Genomic DNA, 19308 nt, shown 5'->3' with positions numbered 1-19308 from the left:
AAGCTGCCCTTGGAGCTAGAATGCTGTGGGAAGTATGGTGCACTGAGCCCTATCCTCTGGTTCTTCCCACTACCTTCTAATGTCTGAATGTTATTTGGCTCAATCTGTGTTTTCCCTTTAGTCCGTTCATTGCTTTTCACCTGTTGTCCCCCCCTTCGAGGGGGAGTCTTCTCGAGTTTCAGTTGCTGACTCCATTATTACGAGGGCCTACGAACAAGCTCCGGCCAGACCGGGAGGACACTCCTGTTGGTGCTGTGCCCGCGGACTGCCTTCAGTTCTACTTCTGGGATCCGTGGTTCTTGTGCTGGACCATCCAATGGACTGTACTCAACATAGTCCTGAGCTTTACTTCTTATTGTCTCATGCTAGCCGTTGCCAAAGCTGTCCATCCCTGGGAGTGGGATCCCTCCATACTGTGGTCCTCCCCAAGATTTCTTCTTTTCCCACTGGGTTTTTGGAGTTTTTTCGTGGTTGCTTCATTTTGTCTCGTTACTGTGAATTTGACGTATTAACATTATGCTTATTCACTGTTTTTATTGTTTTAACATTATAACATTACTTAGTTCAGTCATTGACGAGCTATTGTGGACTGTTCATGCCACTATGTTTATTGGTCTGATGTCAACATTCTCACTCTGTTCTGTCTGTGGGCTGTTTATATAGACACTGCACTGTGATTCATTGTTATTATCAAAGTCATTATCAATCTTTGAAATTTTTACCAATCAATGTAACATCTTGAAGCCCTCTGAGGCAACTGTTGTTGTGATACAGGGCTATACAAAAATAAATTGATTTTTTTTTTTTTTTTTTTTTTTCCCTTGTCCTGTTCGGCAGCTGGGGCGTGCAATATTGTATGATTGTAGCCTTTTACTATCCGAACAGATTTTAATGTTAGCAGCAGGACGAGACTGAGTCTCCTCCTGCTGCTGCCTTTATTTAAAGCTGGCATCCGGCATGGCTGCCGGAAAAAAAAAAAAAAAAAAAACAAAAATAAATTGATTGATGATTGAGTGTTGGCAGAGACCTGCTTTCCCCTCCTGAGGCGCCAGACGGTTTGCCAGAATTTCTTCGAGGCCGACTGATAGCCCTTCTCCATGGCCTCCCCAAACTCCTCCCAGACCCGAGTTTTTGCCTTCACTCGGTGTAGAAAAGGCCACAAAGTTTGTTAATAGTTTGTATATGTTTAGAATGGGCGTATTCGGTTGCCACGGGGTTATAGTTCACGGAGGTGCATAAGTCACGCCGCCACGCCCCCCTTACCTGTCGTTAAGCGCCGACACGACCGAGCAGCGGTGCACGGGGAGAAGGGATCAATCGTGAAGGGATCAATCGTGAAGTTTGTGTGCGTCAGTGAAAAGTAAGTTCACTCATTCCTTGTTACTGCCATCAGTTCATGATCCGTGATTCCTGTCAGCGTAAGTGCGTCGGATTGCTTGTTGAGCGACTTGCATCTGAACCAGGAAGTTGGCCCGGCGCCGGGCGCATCTCGGCTCCGGTGGGAAGTCGGGTTAGCGCCGGGCATGTCGTGGCTAACTAGTAGCACGGCGCGGACGGGCCGCCGTCCCCTGCCATCTGTTAGTTGTCTGCTAACGGTGATCCGGTCGCAGGTTCAGATGCTGCATGGCTGGCAGAACATGGCCTGATCGCTTCCTAATTGTTACGCGTACAGAGCGATTCAGTATCTCCGGGGATGACTGTCAAGCTACGGGCTAACGGCGATATGTGACTTCCGGTCCCCTTCACATTAAAGCTCCGTGCCTATGTAATCACGGGTACTGGTTTATTTTTCTTATTGTATTTCCTGTAATGCGGTGGATGCTGTAACTTGATGTTCATTTTGAATAGTATTCACCTCAATGTCATTTGGTAATTGTTTATTCTTTCCTTTGTTTAGGAAACCACACACACACTCACACACCCACACATCCACGCTCACAAGTACAGTCTGTAGACCTGCTGAACTGTGAGTAAAAGCCTTCATCTGCAATCTGCCTCCCTCCTCATTACTCCTCACCTGAAGTGGCCACAAGCGGTGTTCTGGCCGACACACCAGACATGAACGGGAGATAATTCCGGGACTAGCCCTAACCTCTACCAGGTTTCCTCCGCTACACTCGGGCTGCAGTTCGCTTGGCCTGCCGGTACCTATCAGCTGCTTCTGGAGTCCCATGAGCCAACATGGCTCGATAGGACTCCTTCTTCAGCTGGACAGCAGCCCTTACTTCCGGTGTCCACCACCGGGTTCGGGGGTTGCCGCCACGACAGGCACTCGAGACCTTACGACCACAGCTTCGGGCAGCTGCTTCGACAATGGAGATGGAGAACATGGTCCACTCGGATTCAATGTCCCCAGCCTCCCTCGGGACATGAGAGAAGCTCTCCCGGAGGTGGGAGTTGAAAACCATGCTGAGAGAGGGTTCCACCAGACGTTCCCAGCAGACCCTCACAACACGTTTGGGTCTGCCAAGTCTGTCCGGTTTCCTCCTCCGCTAGCGAATCCAACTCACCAACAGGTGGTGATCGGTCGACAGCTCTGCACCTCTCTTCACCCAAGTGTCCAAGACATGCAGCCGGAGGTCAGATGACACGACAACAAAGTCGATCATCGACCTCCGACCTCGGGTGTCCTGGTGCCAAGTGCACTTATGGACACCCCTGTGCTCGAACATGGTGTTCGTTATGGACAAACTGTGACTAGCACAGAAGTCCAATAACAAAACACCACTCTGGTTCAGATCAGGGAGGCCGTGCGATCCAATCACCCCCTTCCAGGTCTCACTGTCGCTGCCCACGTGGGTGTTGAAGTCCCCCAGTAGAACAATGGAGTCCCCAGTCGGAGCACTGTCCAGCACCCCTCCCAGGAACTCCAAGAAGGCCGGGTACTCTGCACTGCTGTTCGGTCCATAGGCCGAGACAACAGTGAGGCACCTGTCCCCAACCTGAAGGCGCAGGGATGCGACCCTCTCGTTCACTGGGGTGAACTCCAACACATGGCGGCTGAGCTGCGGGGCTATAAGCAAACCCACACCAGCCCGCCGCCTCTCACCGCGGGCAACACCAGAGAAGTGGAGAGTCCAGCCCTTATCGAGAAGTTGGGTTCCAGAGCCCAGGCTATGTGTGGAGGTGAGCCCGACTATATCTAGCCAGTACCTCTCAAACTCCCTCACAAGCTCGGGCTCCTTCCCTGCCAACGAGGTGACATTCCATGTCTCTAGAGCTAGTCTCTGTGTCTGAGGATCGGGTCGCCGGGCACCCTGCCTTCGGCTGCCACCCAATCCACACTGCACCCGGCCCCTACGGTTCCCTCGGTGGCTGGTGGGCCCACCGGAGGTCAGGCCCACGTCATCCCTTCAGGCTGAGCCAGGCCGGGCCCTGTGGGCAAAAGCCCGGCCACCAGGCGCTCGCTTACGAGCCCCAATCCCAGGCCTGGCTCCAGGGTGGCGCCCCGGCTGCGCCATACCGGGCAACGTCATGACCTTTGCTCTTTTACTACTCATAGGGGGTTTTGAACTGCTCTCAGTCTGGCCCGTCACCCAGGACCTGTTCGCCATGGGAGACCCTACTAGGGGGCACAAAGGCCCCCGGGAACATAACTCCTGGGATCATGTGGGCTCTCAATCTCCCCCACCACGATTAGGTGGCAGTTCTCGGGGAAGATTGTGACCTCTCTTATCAAAATTACTTCAAAGTGGGACCTTAAAATCAATCAATCAATCAATCAATTTATTTTTGTATAGCCCAGTATCACAACAACAGTTGCCTCAGAGGGCTTCAAGATGTTACATTGATTGGTAAAAATAAAAACAGTGAATAAGCATAATATTAATATGTCAAATTCACAGTAACGAGACAAAACGAAGCAACCACCGCCTTAGACCCTCACATCCGGCAAGAAAAAAACTCCAAAAACCCAGTGGGAAAAGAAGAAATCTTGGGGAGAACCACAGTACGGAGGGATCCCTCTCCCAGGGACGGACAGCTTTGGCAACAGCGAGCATGAGACAATAAAAAGTAAAGCCTAGGACTATGTTGAGTACAGTCCGTTGGACGGTCCAGCACAGGAACTACGGATGCCAGAGGTAGAACTGTAGCCAGTCTTTCTGCGCCCCCGTTTCCGGATTCCTTCTGGTGGGGGGTGGGGCGGGGGGGGCTGTTGTTTTCCCCACAGGCCTGGGGTTTGGAGCGGCTGTGGTTTGGGGGGCTGCTGGCTCTGGGGGGTGCATACCTGTCTGCGGAGGTGCCCTGGATCTCGGGGTGCGTGGCCGGAGCGCTGGGGGGTGTACTGGCCTGGGGTGGGTAGCGGCCCGTGTGGGCTGGTTCTCCTGGGTGGGTCATGGCCCTCTGCCTGGGTGGGGGGTTGGCTCCTGGGCTCTTGGGCCTTGGGCTCTCGGCCCTGCCCGCCCCGGGGTGGACCAGCTCCTGCCAGTCGTGGCTCCGCGGGGCCCGGGCCCCGGGGCTGCCGGGGTCCCCGGCCGGGGCTTTCCTCTGCCCCGTTTCTGGACCGGAGCGTGGGCGTCTGCCTGGGGGAGCGGCTTGGATCCGGGCTCTGTGATGACCGCCGGCTGTCTGGGCTCTGAGGGCCTCTCTGGCCTGCTTCTGGCCTTCTCAGAGGTCAGAGGTCATATATGCATGATCACTATCACCATCACCATCATATTCACATGATCACGTTGATCTTTAATCACTCTTCACATACTCGGTTACCTTGTCTTCTTGTGGTGGTTAGACTAATGGTGATCTGTAGTAGACCTCTCTTGATGCACGCCCCTAGTTTACTACTAGTTACGACTAGTTATATTCAAAAAAAAAAAAGGGGTTTGTGGTGTCCTTGCATTTCCTTCCTCCCCTACACCTCCTTTTATTTTTGTGGCCTGGTCTGTTCACTAATGTGGTTCGGAAAAAAAAAAAAAAAAAAAAGTATGGTTCTGTAATTTTCTGTGTTGGCTGTCGGCTCTGTTTTGGTGTTGTCTAGATTGGGGATTTGGGATTGTTCTTGGTTGCATGTGGTGCGTCGACAACACTGTTTTGTATTGTGACTTTGTACATAGGTTGCCCCCCCCCCCCCGTTCTCCCTCTCTTTATCTTTCTCTCTGTATCTTGCTCTCTGAGCGTTTCCGTCCCGGTCCTGTCCGGCAGCCATGCCGGATGCCAGCTTTAAATAAAAGCAGCAGCAGGAGGAGACTCAGTCTCGTCCTGCTGCTAACATTAAAATCTGTTCGGATAGTAAAAGGCGACAATCATACAATATTGCAGGCCCCAGCTGCCGAACAGGACAAAGGAAAAAAAAAAAAAAAAGAACTGTAGCCAATCCGCGGGCAGGACCGACAGGAGTGTCCTCCCGGTCCGGCCGGAGCTTGTTCGTAGGCCCTCGTGATAGTGGAGTCAGCAACTGAAACTGGAGAAGACTCCTCCTCGAAGGGGGGGGGGGGGGGGCAGCAGGTGAAAAGCAATGAACGGACTAAAGGGAATAACATTCAGACATTAGAGGATAGGGCTCAGTGCACCGTATTTCCCACAGCATTCCAGCTCCTAGGGCAGCTTTGTGAATAGTTTAGTATTTAAACTAGTATTTAGTTAGTATAGTTTAGATAGTTTAGTTTAATTTAGTTTGGTTTAGTTTAATTTAGTTTAATTTAGTTTAGTTTAGTTTAGTTTAGTTTAGTTTAGAATCCCTAGCTGACCTGATCATAGGCTGCATCGAAGAGAAATGTCTTGAGCCTAACCTTCAATGTGGAGACTGTGTCTGCCTCTTTGACACCACTTGGAAGCTGGTTCCATAAAAACGGTGCCTGATAGCTAAAGGCTCTTCCACCTAATGTCCATTTAGAGACTCCAGGAGTCACCAGTAACCCTGCATTTTGAGAGTGGAGAGCTCTGATTGGTTGATAAGGCGTTAAAGCATCTTGGAGATAGGTCGGAGCCATCCCATTTAGGATTTTGTAAGTGAGGAGAAGGATTTTATATCTAACTCTAAACTCGATAGGAAGCCAGTGAAGAGATTTTAGAACGGGAGTAATGTGTTCACGTCTTCTAGTTCCGGTTAATAATCTGACGGCCGCATTTTGAACCAACTGAAAGTTTTTTAATGCTCTTTTTGGGCAGGCTGCAAGAAGGGAGTTGCAGTAGTCCAGTCTAGTGGAAACAAATGCATGGATGAGTTTTTATGCATCGCTTCTAGGTAGAATGTTTCTTATTTTAGCTATGTTGCGCAAGTGGAAATATGCTGTTTTACAAGCCAGGTTGATATGTGCTTTAAAGGAGATATCCTGATCAAATAAGACCCCGAGGTTCCTGACAGTAGAGGAGGAGGATACACTGACGTTATCTAAGGTGATAATCTGTTCAGATAGACACTCTCTCCGTTTATGGGGGCCTAGTATAATGACTTCTGTTTTGCCAGGATTAAGACGGAGATATTTGGTAGTCATCCAGGATTTAATTTCTCTGATACAGTCACTGAGTCTGTCTATTTGATTAGTTTGATCAGGTTTCATAGATAAATACAATTGTGTGTCATCTGCATAACAATGAAAATTAATATCGTGGCTTCTAATTATGTTCCCTAAAGGAAGCATATATAACAGAAATAAAATTGGCCCGAGCACGGACCCTTGAGGAACCCCATAACTGACCTGGGAGCACAGTGAGGACTGTTGGTTAACGTGAACAAATTGGTACCTATTAGATAAATAGGATTTGAACCAGCAGAGGGCTTTTCCTCTGATGCCAACCTCACATTCTAACCTCTGCAGGAGAATATTGTGGTCAATTGTATCAAAAGCTGCACTGAGGTCGAAGAGAACCAGGATTGAGACTAGACCTGCATCAGCCGCCAATAGCAAGTCATTAGTGACTTTAACTAACGCAGTTTCAGTGCTGTGATAAACTCTATATCCTGACTGAAATTTCTCAAATAAACTATTGTCCTTGGCAAAGCTGTTTAACCACAACTTTTTCCAGGACTTTTGAAATAAAAGGCAGATTTGATATTGGTCTGTAGTTGGCTAGAATATCAGGATCAAGATTAAGTTTTTTCAGCAGTGGTTTGATTACTGCGAATTTAAATGACTGTGGCACATAGCCAATTTCTAGAGATGTATTTATTACAGTTAAGATCGTATTTAAAATAACTGGAAGAATATCTTTGAAAAGCTTAGTTGGAATTGGATCGAGGAGACAGGTCGAAGTTTTAGAAGACATTACAATCGAAGTAATCTCAGCCCCATTTACTGGTGAGAAACTATCTAGTATTTCAGGTATTTCAGGTGGCGGCAGTGGCTGGTTTCCCTGAGCTTGATCTGAGGAAAGTGCTTCATTGATTTTACCTCTGATGGTTATAATTTTATCATTAAAGAATTTAAGAAAGTCATGGCAGTTTAAAGATTCTGGGATTATTGGTTCCACTACAGTGTGACTGTTTGTCAGTCTGGCTACAGTGTTGAACAGAAACCGAGGGTTATTTTTGTTTATTTCTATTAAACAAGAGTAATATAATGTCTTGGCTTTAAAAAGAGTTTGTTTATAGCTTAGCAAGCTACATTTCCAAGCCTTCAGAGATTGTTCCGATTTAGATTTACGCCACAGTCTTTCTAATTGCCGAGTTTTTTGTTTGAGAACACGGGTTTCAGAATTAAACCATGGAGCAACGCGCCTGGGTCGATTGGTTTTCAGCTGCAACGGAGCCACTACGTCAAGGGCAGATTTTAGTGAGTGCATAGCACTGTCAACAAACTGATCACTATTATTACCACTGGTCAATAAGCTCATTTCTGTGAGTTCACAAGGTAATGCAACAAATGCAGGCTGGATCAGTTCTTTGTACCGAGCCACAGATTTTTCAGATAATGTCCATACCAACTGAATTTTATCTTTTTGAGCAGAGTAGTCTTCAATCAAAACCTGAAAAGTAATTAAAAAATGGTCTGAGAGTATGAGGTTCTGAGGGAGAACATTTAGGTCACTAACCTCTATCCCATATGTTAAAACTAGATCCAGGGTGTGCTTGTGACTATGAGTGGATTCATCAACATTTTGAGTGAAACCGATACTATCTAATACTGCAATAAACGCATTACTCAAACTGTCACCAGAATCATCCACATGGATATTAAAGTCACCTATTATAAGGATCTTGTTATGAGTCAATACTATATTGCTTAAAAACTCTGAGAACTCAGTTAAAAAGTCAGAGTAAGGACCAGGAGGTCGATACACAATAATTAATAGCACAGCTTTTTGATTCTTCCAATTTGAACAAGTAAGCGTTAGTATTAAGCTTTCAAAAGAGTTGAATTTAACATTAGTTTTGGGTCTAAGAAGAAGACTGGAGTGTGATATCACTGCCACACCTCCACCTCGACCTGTTGATCTAGCTGTTTGGAAATTAACATAGGTTGGAGGGGTACATTCATTGAGCCTCACATAATCATCTTGCTGAAGCCAAGTTTCTGTTAGAGCAAGGAGATCAATGTTATTGTCACCGATAAGGTCATTAACTAACAGAGATTTAGTGGAGATTGCTCTAATGTTTAGTAGACCACATTTTATGTATTTCCCACTGGAAGAGTTATTCTGTCTCGTACAGGTGTTAAGCTTTTTACCCATTGACTTTTTTCTAATGCTTTGAGCACTATGGACAGACACAGCCTCTGTTTGCCTAGGTAAACCTCCATGCTTGACTTGTAAAAATCCGGGAGCAGGATTAGTGATGGGATCAACAAGATCAACAGAGGAGCGTTCTACACGACTGCTCTGCCCCGGGCCTCATAGCTGGATTGTCAATTTAGGGTACGAAGCCGATCAGCCATATTGCGAGCTAAAAGGGCTGCACCATCCAAAGTTGGGTGGATGCCGTCCCTGCGGATGAGCCCAGGCTTTCCCCAGAAGGTGCACCTGTTGTTTAGAAAAATAACTCCGTTTTCTTCACTCCATCTAGACAACCGGTGATTGAATGATGAAAGTCGGCCATACATTTCATCATTGACCAAATTGGGCAGGGGACCAGAGAATATTACAGCATCAGACATCGACTTAGCCAATTCACACACCGAGGCTACTTGTAATTTGAGCACCTCTGATTGTCTCCGCCGGGCATCATTACCGCCTGCGTGAATCACGACTCGACAGAATCTCCTACCTTCCTGTTTTAAAAGCCTAAGGTTCCCCTCGATGTCACCCACTCTGGCCCCCGGGTAACACCTAACCTTCACCGCTGGCAGCTTCACGTCTCTAACTATAGAGGTGCCAATCACTAGCGTGTCCAGTTCAGCCGGTGTGTCATCGCTGAGGGGAGAGAACCTATTGCAGACGCAAAGCGGTTCTTGGAGTGCTACGTGGCGGTGCTTAGCACTAGCCTTCCTCCGGACTGTCACAAACCGGTCCTGGTCTTGCCCCGGCTGCTCGGAACATGCTGCGGGGCTAGGCTTGCTAACATTCCTCTCACTGCGGGAGCAGGCTGCGAGCCCTGCCGCTACCTCGCTGTAGCTAGCGCTGCCCTGCCCCTCACATCTGTGCAGCCGCTCCTCTAACTCGGTTACCCTGGCCCGCAGCGCTGTCAATACACTGCACTTTACGCAAATACCCCTATCGTCAAGGGAGTCAGGGTTCTGACTCAACATACGGCACACTGAGCAGGAAAGAAAAGAAGACAGAGGGGAGGACGCCATAGCGGTCCCGGCGGACCAAGCTAGTTAGCACGCCGGTGGCGCTAACGTCGGAGAAGAGATGTACCGTATTGGCCTGAATATAAGACGATGTTTTTTTCCAGAAATTGCATCCTCAAAAGTGGGGTCGTGTTATAATCGCGGACTTACGGTAGATGGTCAATACGCATCCGCGCCGCTAGATGGAGCCAAAGTATCACTGACCAGAGCGGAGCGATGAAATGAGATGAAATGAGATCAAATGATCTGATGAAAAATGGTGGATCATCTGGAGCAAAGGGGCTCGAACGCTGGACAACTGAGCAAACAACAGAGGCGAAGTTATGATACCAACTTTAAACTGATGGTGATCAACGCAGCAGAGTCATCAAACAACTGCCAAGCCGCCAAGAGATATGGTGTAGCAGAGTGCCTCGTCCGATATTGGAGAGCACAGAAAAAACGCCTACAGAATGCTAACACTATGAGAAAAGCTTTCTGTGGTCCCAAGAGCGACGCTTCAGAGAGACTGATAGAAGGGTGAGTGGATACGTCACTAAAAAACGGAAAGACAGAATGCCCACCACCAGAGCCTTGATTCAGCTGAAGGCACTGGAAAGTTATTTACATCATTTATGCAGTTTTGACCCCTTGAGGCTTCTTATTTGTGGCTTATTGTTTCGTATTTTGAGAATGAGAATATATTTTTTCATTTTATATCTTGTGAAATGTTATCTCAGTTGTGAGTTTTTGAGTTTATAATAATTGTATAATAAAAAGTTGTTTTATGGGTGACCTTACTGTCTTCAGCATTTTTTTTTTTTTTTTTTTTTCACAAAATGATCTTTGAAAAATAGGGGTCTTGTTATAATCGGAGTCGTCTTATATTCGGGCCAGTACGGTAATTCACGAGAGATCGCTGGTCAACCCCGGGGGCGTAAATAACCCCGATTTTTTGATGACTTCGTGAATTAACAGTAATAGCAAGAGAGAGACAGCAAGCACTTCAGTCTCTCGCAAGCTTCGGCAAGCTTCACCAACACAGAAAACACTCACCGGAGTGACGTCAGCCAGAGGTGCGCAGCCTCACCCACCCCTTAAGTCAAATGAAAATAAATAAATGTGTTGCTGTGTCATCAAGCAGGAAGCACTGATCACTCTCTGATCCTCAAAGGAAATTGTTCAGCCATGTTTGCTTTGTCAAATAACCTGAGACTGTTGTGAGACAATGAAGAAATAGATTTATTTTACTTTTCTCATCCTCATCAAAGAACCATTTCCAATATTTATCTGTGCTGCTTGCTCGAAATAAATTAATTTTAATGGCATGTTATTTTACTTCTTTGGTGACCCAATCATTCCTATGAAGACGATTAATCTTCTATGTTAGTCTTAGTTTTCTTTTTCAGATTTAATGTTTTTTGCTTTTCAAATACATAATAATTAAGACTTGATAAAATGTGAAGCACTGGATTATGAGAGCTTGTACCTGCTGTGAAGAAAGATGAGAAAGTGTGTCCTATTTAAATGATAATTGTTTGAATTTACTCACCATTTATCCTCTCATAACTTATTTTTGTTGGTGGAGTGTAATAAACTGTGTGTTTTGGTCGGTATAGGGCTGTGAAGACACGATGAAGCCACTTGAAGTCCAAATCCTCCTCCTCCTTCATGATATGGCGAGTTTTTTTTTAAACCAGCCTTTGATTTTGGATAATTATGGTGACAACTGTTGAACTTCAGCTAAAGAACTTATTTTTGATCAGTTTACGTTTTCTTTCTTCCTGTAGCTCGTTGGATCAAATTCATTTGGAGAAATGTGTCTTTTCTCCTCCCTCATCTCACTCTGCTCTCCTCTTGGCCCTTTCCATCTTGTCCTCCATGCTCTTTCTGATTGTCATAAACCACTCCCTCTGTGTCATCGCTCTCATATCCTCTTGTTGTCTCAATTCTGACAGATAATGTCTTGAAAAGACCTTGTGTGTACGCTTTAGTCGATTGTCTCAAATAAACCTTTTGTTTTGAGAAGTGGATGACATACAATGGCGAATGTAATCAGTTTAAGACATTCTCCACACAAGTTTTTAATCATTGCATGTCAGCAGTCATGTGTTGCATAGAAGCAAAAAATGTTTTTCCCTCTGTGAAACAGAAAAAGCATGAAAAGCTAAATTATGACTTGGTTGTGTTAACTGAAGTAGAAACTCTGAACTCGTTGAATTCATGTCAACATTTTATTTACAACTGATGAAATTTCAAAAATATGTGTTCTCACGAGGGAAAACAATGAACAAGAACTTTTTCTACATTTAACAAGAATACAGCTTTTCACCTGTGTGAGTTCTCATGTGGAGGAACATTGAACAAAAACTTTCCCCACATTTAACAAGGATCTGGCTTCTCACTAGTGAGTTTTCATGTGGGTCGACAAGGACCACTTTGACTGAAACTTTCCCACGTTTCACAAGGATACGGCTTCTCACCTGTGTGAGTTCTCATGTGGACCAACAAATCACGCCGTGTCCCAAAACCTTTCCCACATGTTTCACAAGGATATGGCTTCTCACCTGTGTGAATTCTCATGTGGACCAACAAATGACCCTGTGTTCTGAAACTTTTTCCACATGTTTCACAAGGATACGGCTTCTCACCTGTGTGAGTTCTCATGTGGGCCAACAAATGATCCTGTGTTCTGAAACTTTTCCCACATGTTTCACAAAGATACTTCTTTTCACCTGTGTGAATTCTCATGTGGACCAACAAATTACTCCGTATACTGAAACTTTTCCCACATCTTTCACAAGGATGCGGCTTCTCACCTGTGTGAGTTCTCATGTGGACCAACAAATCACGCCGTGTACTGAAACATTTCCCACATGTTTCACAAGTTTTTTTCTTATCAATATCTTTTCCTGCCTTTTGACATGATTTCTGTTTTTTATGGGCAATTTCACCACATGTTTCCTCACAAAGAAGCTTTACACATCCAGCTTGCGTCTCTGAAACAGTGAAGTCATTCTTTTTTTTCTCTTGGTGGACTTCAGAGTCCTGAGAGAGGAGCTGATCAGTGTCTGCTTCTTGTTCTGGTTCACTCAGGTCACTTTGCTCCTCAATAGAAGGAACTTTAAAGGTATCAGTTTCAAACTTCAGTACAGGCTGCTCTTGCATCTTGCTGGTGCTGAGATCCTTGTGCTCCTCAGTCTCTGGAGGTTCTGGTTCTTTATGGTCCTCTGGAAACTGCAGAAATCCTGGTTCTTCTTGTTCCTCTTTGATCTGTGGAGGTTCTTGTTCCTCCTGTTCTAGAAAGTAGTCTTTTTCCTGTTTAAAGAGCTGCTCCTCCCTACAGTGACGGTGCTGTAGAAGCTCTGCAGGGACAAAAAAGTACAAGATAAAAGATAAGTCACATCAGTGGAAGCAGTGAAACTGAAAACTTTCATTCACATTTAACAAATAATTACAATGACCTTTTTGTAGGTGGTGTATTCACCTAGCCTCGTAAACCACCCTCACCCACTCCAAAATCCAAATGTGGATGTGGAGTGGGCGGGGCTGGTTTGCGAGGTCAGTATTCACTCACCTTCTCTCATATTCACACAACATTCTGTTCACCGTTTACCACGCTACCTGGGATGGAGGGGATCATGACATATGCTGCTTTTAAATGTTCTCAGGAAATACTTTTCAAAAATCATCAACGTCCTCAATGTTATTGTTCAGTCCATGAGGGAAAAAAGTAGTGATAGTGCCATGAAACACCTCTGCAGCTAGTGAAGGATTTCCCGTTTCAGCAGACCACACCATGTGAGACTTGTGGACCTGGTCTCCTCCTGCACTGTCCTCAACACTGACACCACCCAGCGCTGAGTCCTCACCTCACTTGAGGCTCCCAATCACAACACAAACTGTCCATGCTGGTTTGTTGATGACACAGCTGTGGTGGGACTGATAACCAACAATGAAGAGGCGGTCGACTACAGAGAGGAGATCCAGGTCCTCACATGCTGGGTCTGGACTCTCTGGCTCCTGAACACCAGCAGGAATGAGGAGGTTGTCATTGACTTTCGAGGACATAGGGAAACAACACATACCAATCTGCTGATCAGTGGAGACTATTCACAGTCATACATTTATAAAAAGACATTTAGAGTTTTGTACACACATTACATGATAATGAACACAGTTCATGTTCTGGCTAAGATCAACAGTCGAGTTGAGAAGGAATATTTCCTTGAGGAATGAATGAATGAATGAATGAATTTATTTATTTTTCGAACATGTATAAAAAGAAAAAAGATAAAAAGGAAAGTTAATGCGAATCAAAGAAAAAAGAAAAAAAAAAACAAACAAAAACAAACAAAACAAAAAAAACAACATAACAGCATCGTTCGAAAAAAGGAGTAGGAAGAAGTAAACACTTTTTAGAGATTCCAACCCCTTTTTAACTATTAACAAGTTTTAAAATCATACATCATAGGACATCACATAATATATGTATACATATACCGTGCAGATATCCCTATAAATACATAATATATACCCACACATACCATATACTTATCCCCATAAATATATACTATATAACAGAATAATTATAATATAACTACAGTATAACAGCAATATATCAATTTCCACTATATGTATAATACTCAACACCATTTGTTATCATCGTCCAGAGTTCCAGACTTCCTCCTCCATATACTTATTAAGAAATATTTTTTTGTACTTTTTTTTAAACAGATTTATGTTGCTACTTTGTTTTATTTCTGGGTCCAGACTGTTCCACAGAGCCACTCCACAGCTTGACATGCACATACTTTTCAGTGTAGTTCGAACTTTTGGTTTTTTATAATTCAGGTCTCCTCTTAGATTATATCCACCCTCCCTTTCCGCAAACATGCACATGTACAGGAAAAAGGAGACCCTGTGTTTCCTAAATTGGAACGCTGTGCTTTTGCTCCGATTCCACTTCCACACCAGAGGGGGGCTGTATGGTTGAGTTAAAGCAGAAAGTAGAAAGGAACAGACACCAATCCCATGGTCATTCACATTCCCGTACCTATTCTGTGTAACTTGACTTTAGGATTCCAGATGGCTTCCAGCAGTCTGTGCTGATGGACAATGCCCTCCTGGTACTGGATGAGCGTTGGCTCAAACAAGGTGAAGATTTCCACTGCAGCAGCAGCTAGTATCCGGGTGGTCAAGTCTGTCCAAGAATCATGGGAATTGTGACTTCGACCATCAGTGGCAGACACCTCAACAAGATCCTCCTCCTCTTTGATGTGTGGAGCTTCATGATCCTCCGGATGCAGACTGGAACTCGCTTTCTGGTTGCTAATTTGTAGCTCTGGATTCTCTAGAGAAGACGAGACAAAGTCAGAGATGTGCTGGATGTGAATATTTTACAGTGATGGATGGATGAGACAGACAGGCTACATTCAACACAGAAACATTTAAAAACAAAAAAAGTCTGATCATTTCTATAAAACTGACAGTACCTGTAAGGCTTAAACAATAAATAAGAAAGCTGTCTGGATGCTATGTTATAGAGATGGATTCATGGCTCTGTGAAAAGGAGCCAGATCTCGAGGAGCCATTTCTTTTAGAGTCCTTCAAAAGATTCTGCTTGTTGGCCTCTAGAAGAGGATCTGACAGAGACGTCACCCATTAGTGCCAGAGTCCGTCCATTATTTATTGACATCTGACATGATGCCTTCTCAAAATAATTACCCAAGTCATTGTTTTGGATTTTTCAGGAAACACAAAAAACTGAAATATTTGTTGAATATATGATACTGATGCTAAAGGATTAGAATCTCATGATCTGTTTAAATGAGGATGTAAGTAATTTTATCAGAGGTAGCCAGCATCATGAGGAGATGAAAGGGAAAAAATAATGACTTAGGCAATTATCTTAAAGGGTAGGGGGCATATTATGCTTTTTTCACTTTGTGAAGAGTTTCTTATGGTAGTATGTGTTTCCGTAGCCTCATTATGACGTTCAAATTTGAAAATTGTCTGTTTCCTCCCTGTCTTGCTGCACCACATTTGGGTGAAAATATCTGCTGAAACGGTCAAGTTTGAGTTTGGTCCGCTCATCCTGAAATAAGCGGACCCCCCACTGACTGTGCCCCCACCGTGTGTGTGTGTGTGTGTGTGTGTGTGTGTGTGTGTGTGTGTGTGGTGTGTGTGTGTGTGTGTGTGTGTGTGTTCTCGTATTTCTATCCTTGTTGGGGCCAAATGTCCCCACAAGGATAGCAAAACGTGAAACGACGTGCCTTGTGGGGACCTTTTTCCGGTCCTAAGTAGGAGAAACAGTGTTTTCTTGACCATGTTGTTGTTACTGAAAAAAGTAAAAGTGCAAAAACATTTCTTTAGGGTTAGGCTGTGTTGTGGTGTGGGTTAGGGTTAGGGTAAGGGTCAGGGTTAGGGGCTAGACATGAATGGGAGTCAATGGACGGTCCCCACAAGGATAGAAATACAAGACTGAGCGTGTGTGTGTGTGTGTGTGTGTGTGTGTGTGTGTGTGAGAGAGAGAGAGAGAGAGAGAGAGAGAGAGAGAGACAGAGTGGGCGTGGACAGACACCTTCAAGTACATACTGGGAAGCAGTCTCAGAAACAGCCTGTTCTGAGGAGGGCTCATCAGAGTGACAGAAACTCTGAACAAAGGATGAATTTGGGGCGAACAAAGGTGACTAAAATATTAAAAAGTTCACAGACATCAATCCCATGGTCATTCACATTCCCGTACCTATTCTGTGTAACTTGACTTTAGGATTCCAGATGGTTTCCGGCAGTCTGTGCTGATGAACAACGCCCTCCTGGTGACAACGTGGTGGTATGAGGTGTTTGTTGACCTGGATTTGAAAGGGAGGTTTTTTTCTGATACTGTATTGCGCTATCCCTTGGGGATTGCCCTCCGAAAACCAAATACAAAAGCTTGTGTTCTTTGACGCAGCATTTTAAGTTTGTGCGTTATTCAGTTGCTAAAATACTCTCCTCCTAGATAAACTGGTAAATGTGTTTTGAAATAACTGGTTTCCTTGTTGACTGGTGACAGACTTCCTTTAGCATTTGCCACTGCACTGCTCGTAACATGTTGAAGTAACACTCATAAAATGTCCAACACATCTTTCTATTGAGTTTTTAACATCTCGCATCATCAAGGTGTGAAAAGAAATCAGTCAGCAGTTAACAAGGACTTCTGATAGGCGCTGACCAGGAGACTGTAAGTTTAGAGCAGGGGTCTGCAACCTGTGGCTCTTTAGTCTCTCTTGCAGTGGCTTCATGAAGCTTTCAGAACATTAAACACGAATAAACATTTGAGCACTTTTCCAAACGATTTGTCACTCATGGTTATAAAGGGATTCTAAAAATGTAAAAGTAAAATTTTGAAAAATGCAATTTCCCCCCAGATGGCCAAAAGTCAACATCACCTCCAGCAGACAGTGTGGTAAGATTCATGCGTTACTTTTTTTTTATTTTCGTACCTGTTTTGTGGAACGGGACTTGAGGTCGACCACAGACTTCCAGGAATCTGCTCTGTCTCTTACTCTCCTCCTTCAACTGGACGACAGTTTGTTCAAATCTGTTAAATATTGCTCCGGCGGCAGCAGTTAGTCTCTCACTAACAAACTCTCTAAATGTCTGAACTAAACACATATTTTCTGAAGACGATGCAATCGCCTCTACCACAATAACACGTCCGTTAACATCCATTAGGAGGTTTTGAGTAGTGCTTCACGTCCCTTGTTCCTGGTTAAAAACCAGACAAAAAGTCGTGTCAGACCTTTCAGGAGTCTACACTACACTGACTGTCGGTACAGCAGTAGCAGTAGGAAGTGCCAAAGGAATTCAGCTTCTTCTTCTCTATCTTTAGTTTTTGGCAGATCACAAACAGCGTTCAGCTTCACCCTGACACCCACTGGACACAGGGGGAACTGCAGCCCATTTCCACTTATCGTTTGGAAAATCGAAAAACAAAAGACAACCCTTAATATAAGACTTGTCTTCTGTCTGCTCCTTTTCATTTTCACTTCACATGATAACACATGAAGATTAAGAGATGTGTAGAAAAATTATGTATCATGAATGAAATGGAATAAAAAAAAACAATAAACAATAAACAATAATATGATTTACGATTATTTGTTTATGGGTGATTCTTTGAATTCGGTGCACTTTGGTGTCCCACGCTTTTACCTCAAAGATTTTCATATAAAGTGAATCACAAAAGGCATTTTAAATCAAGAGATTGAAGGATCTATGTGTATTTGCATTATAGCACACAAATATATTTTTAAAATTATGTTTAGAAAAATGTTATGACTTGTCGGGGCCTAGAGGTCTGCCAAATGTACAAGTCCCCACTTACCAAAGTTACTTTTTCATTGAATATAAACCAAATAAAAATATCCAGTAACTATATTTTTTTTTTTTGCTAATATAATAATTTTCCTGTCTATGATTACCTAAATTGAAGAATAATAAGAAAAATACATTAAAAATTTATACAATGGCTATATTTAACCATGTCCCTCAGTTTTGTTCAACCCCGTAACACCGTATGTACCGTCAGCCTTTTCAAAATAATGGTTCAGCCCAAGTTCTTCAGCATCCAGAAAGTGACAACTGTCATCTTTTTCCTGCACATTCTGTTAAAGAGAGGTAAGTGTTAGCATACTTTCTTTGTGATATTTAATTGTTTTTATCATCAGATTGACATCGTCAAGCTCAACCTTTCAACTGATACTATTGTTTGAGTAAAAGCAAATAATTGTCTTGGTAAAATACATGAATTTCTTGTTTTCCTCATGGTATATGATGCTCTACAGTCTACACCCTAGCTAATGTGGATGTGTGACTACTTTTATTTAAAATCTTCAACCCCGTAACAAAAAAGCACTTTTACATGGTTGAAGCGCCGTTACAGGGTTGAATGTTGCACCAGCCAGTCCCTTTTAAATCAATAATATTTCACATTCATTTGGATTTCATGCCTAAGGTGGGACTTCCTATTTTCTCTGAGGTTCAAATATGCCTTCATCAGATGCAATTATTAGAAACACAATTTTTTGTGAGATATTTTTCAATGCTCAGAGAACTCAAAGAGCACCGAATTCAGAGAATCACCCTTATGAAACAAAAGTCGGGAAATAAAATACGGTAATCAAACTAACAAAGTGTTTCTTTTCCGTCATACCACATTAATTTATATGCATGATTAAAATCACTGCTTTTCATTGACGTTAACACAGTTTTACAGCGACACCTCCTGGCAGCAGTAGCACACTGCAGATTCTGCTGACTCAGATCTCATTCATCGCGTTGGAAGAAACATTTTCAAAGAAAAATGCACATCACAACAAAAATAATCATCTCAATTGTGAGGCTACAAATGCTCTCAGTATCAGTATGGTTGTTTGCAGTTACATTTTGGTATTTACACTTTCAAATTAACAAATTATACCTTTTTATATATTGGTTACTGGTTCATAATACGATCCAAATGAACATGCTCTGATAATTCAGTTTGATGTTAAGTCACAGGAATTATGTTGTTAAAACATTTTAATGTTTTACTTTCTCATTTATTTTAATTTTTTGTTTAAATGCAACCGATCGTTATTGTTGGTATCAGCCGGTTTGTGGAATCCTGGAATGCTCA

The 19308-nt window shown here is 43.8% G+C and overlaps 1 protein-coding gene across 2 annotated transcripts; it reads right to left on the bottom strand.

Moving 5' to 3' along the window:
* Positions 1-11913: 11913 nt before the first annotated feature.
* LOC115388015 (zinc finger protein 436-like) lies at positions 11914-17454 on the bottom strand. Of its 2 annotated transcripts, none has more exons than XM_030090940.1 (3): positions 17132-17454; positions 14701-14997; positions 11914-13009 (listed from the first exon to the last, which is right to left on the bottom strand). In XM_030090940.1, exons 1-3 carry the CDS (start codon positions 17358-17360, stop codon positions 12060-12062), a joined length of 1476 nt encoding a protein of 491 aa, XP_029946800.1. In that variant the 5' UTR covers positions 17361-17454; the 3' UTR covers positions 11914-12059. The 2 variants fall into 2 exon arrangements, 1 of the variants encoding a protein (XP_029946800.1); XR_003931444.1 differs by lacking the exon at positions 11914-13009 and adding an exon at positions 16393-16498 and having other exon boundaries at positions 14379-14997.
* Between the last annotated feature and the right edge of the window lie 1854 nt (positions 17455-19308).

This window comes from Salarias fasciatus, chromosome 5, assembly GCF_902148845.1.
Source record: "Salarias fasciatus chromosome 5, fSalaFa1.1, whole genome shotgun sequence".
Classification (NCBI taxonomy): Eukaryota; Metazoa; Chordata; class Actinopteri; order Blenniiformes; family Blenniidae; genus Salarias; species Salarias fasciatus.
This window is presented reverse-complemented; position numbering and strand designations above follow the sequence as displayed.

Coding starts and splice junctions, on each gene's coding strand:
- LOC115388015 (XM_030090940.1), bottom strand. CDS start 17,360: ATGGATGTTAACGGACGTGTTATTGTGGTAGAGGCGATTGCATCGTCT. Junction 14,998..17,131: donor AGTCCCGTTCCACAAAACAG/GTACGAAAATAA, acceptor CGTCTTCTCTAG/AGAATCCAGAGCTACAAATT. Junction 13,010..14,700: donor AGTCAAGTTACACAGAATAG/GTACGGGAATGT, acceptor TTGTCCCTGCAG/AGCTTCTACAGCACCGTCAC.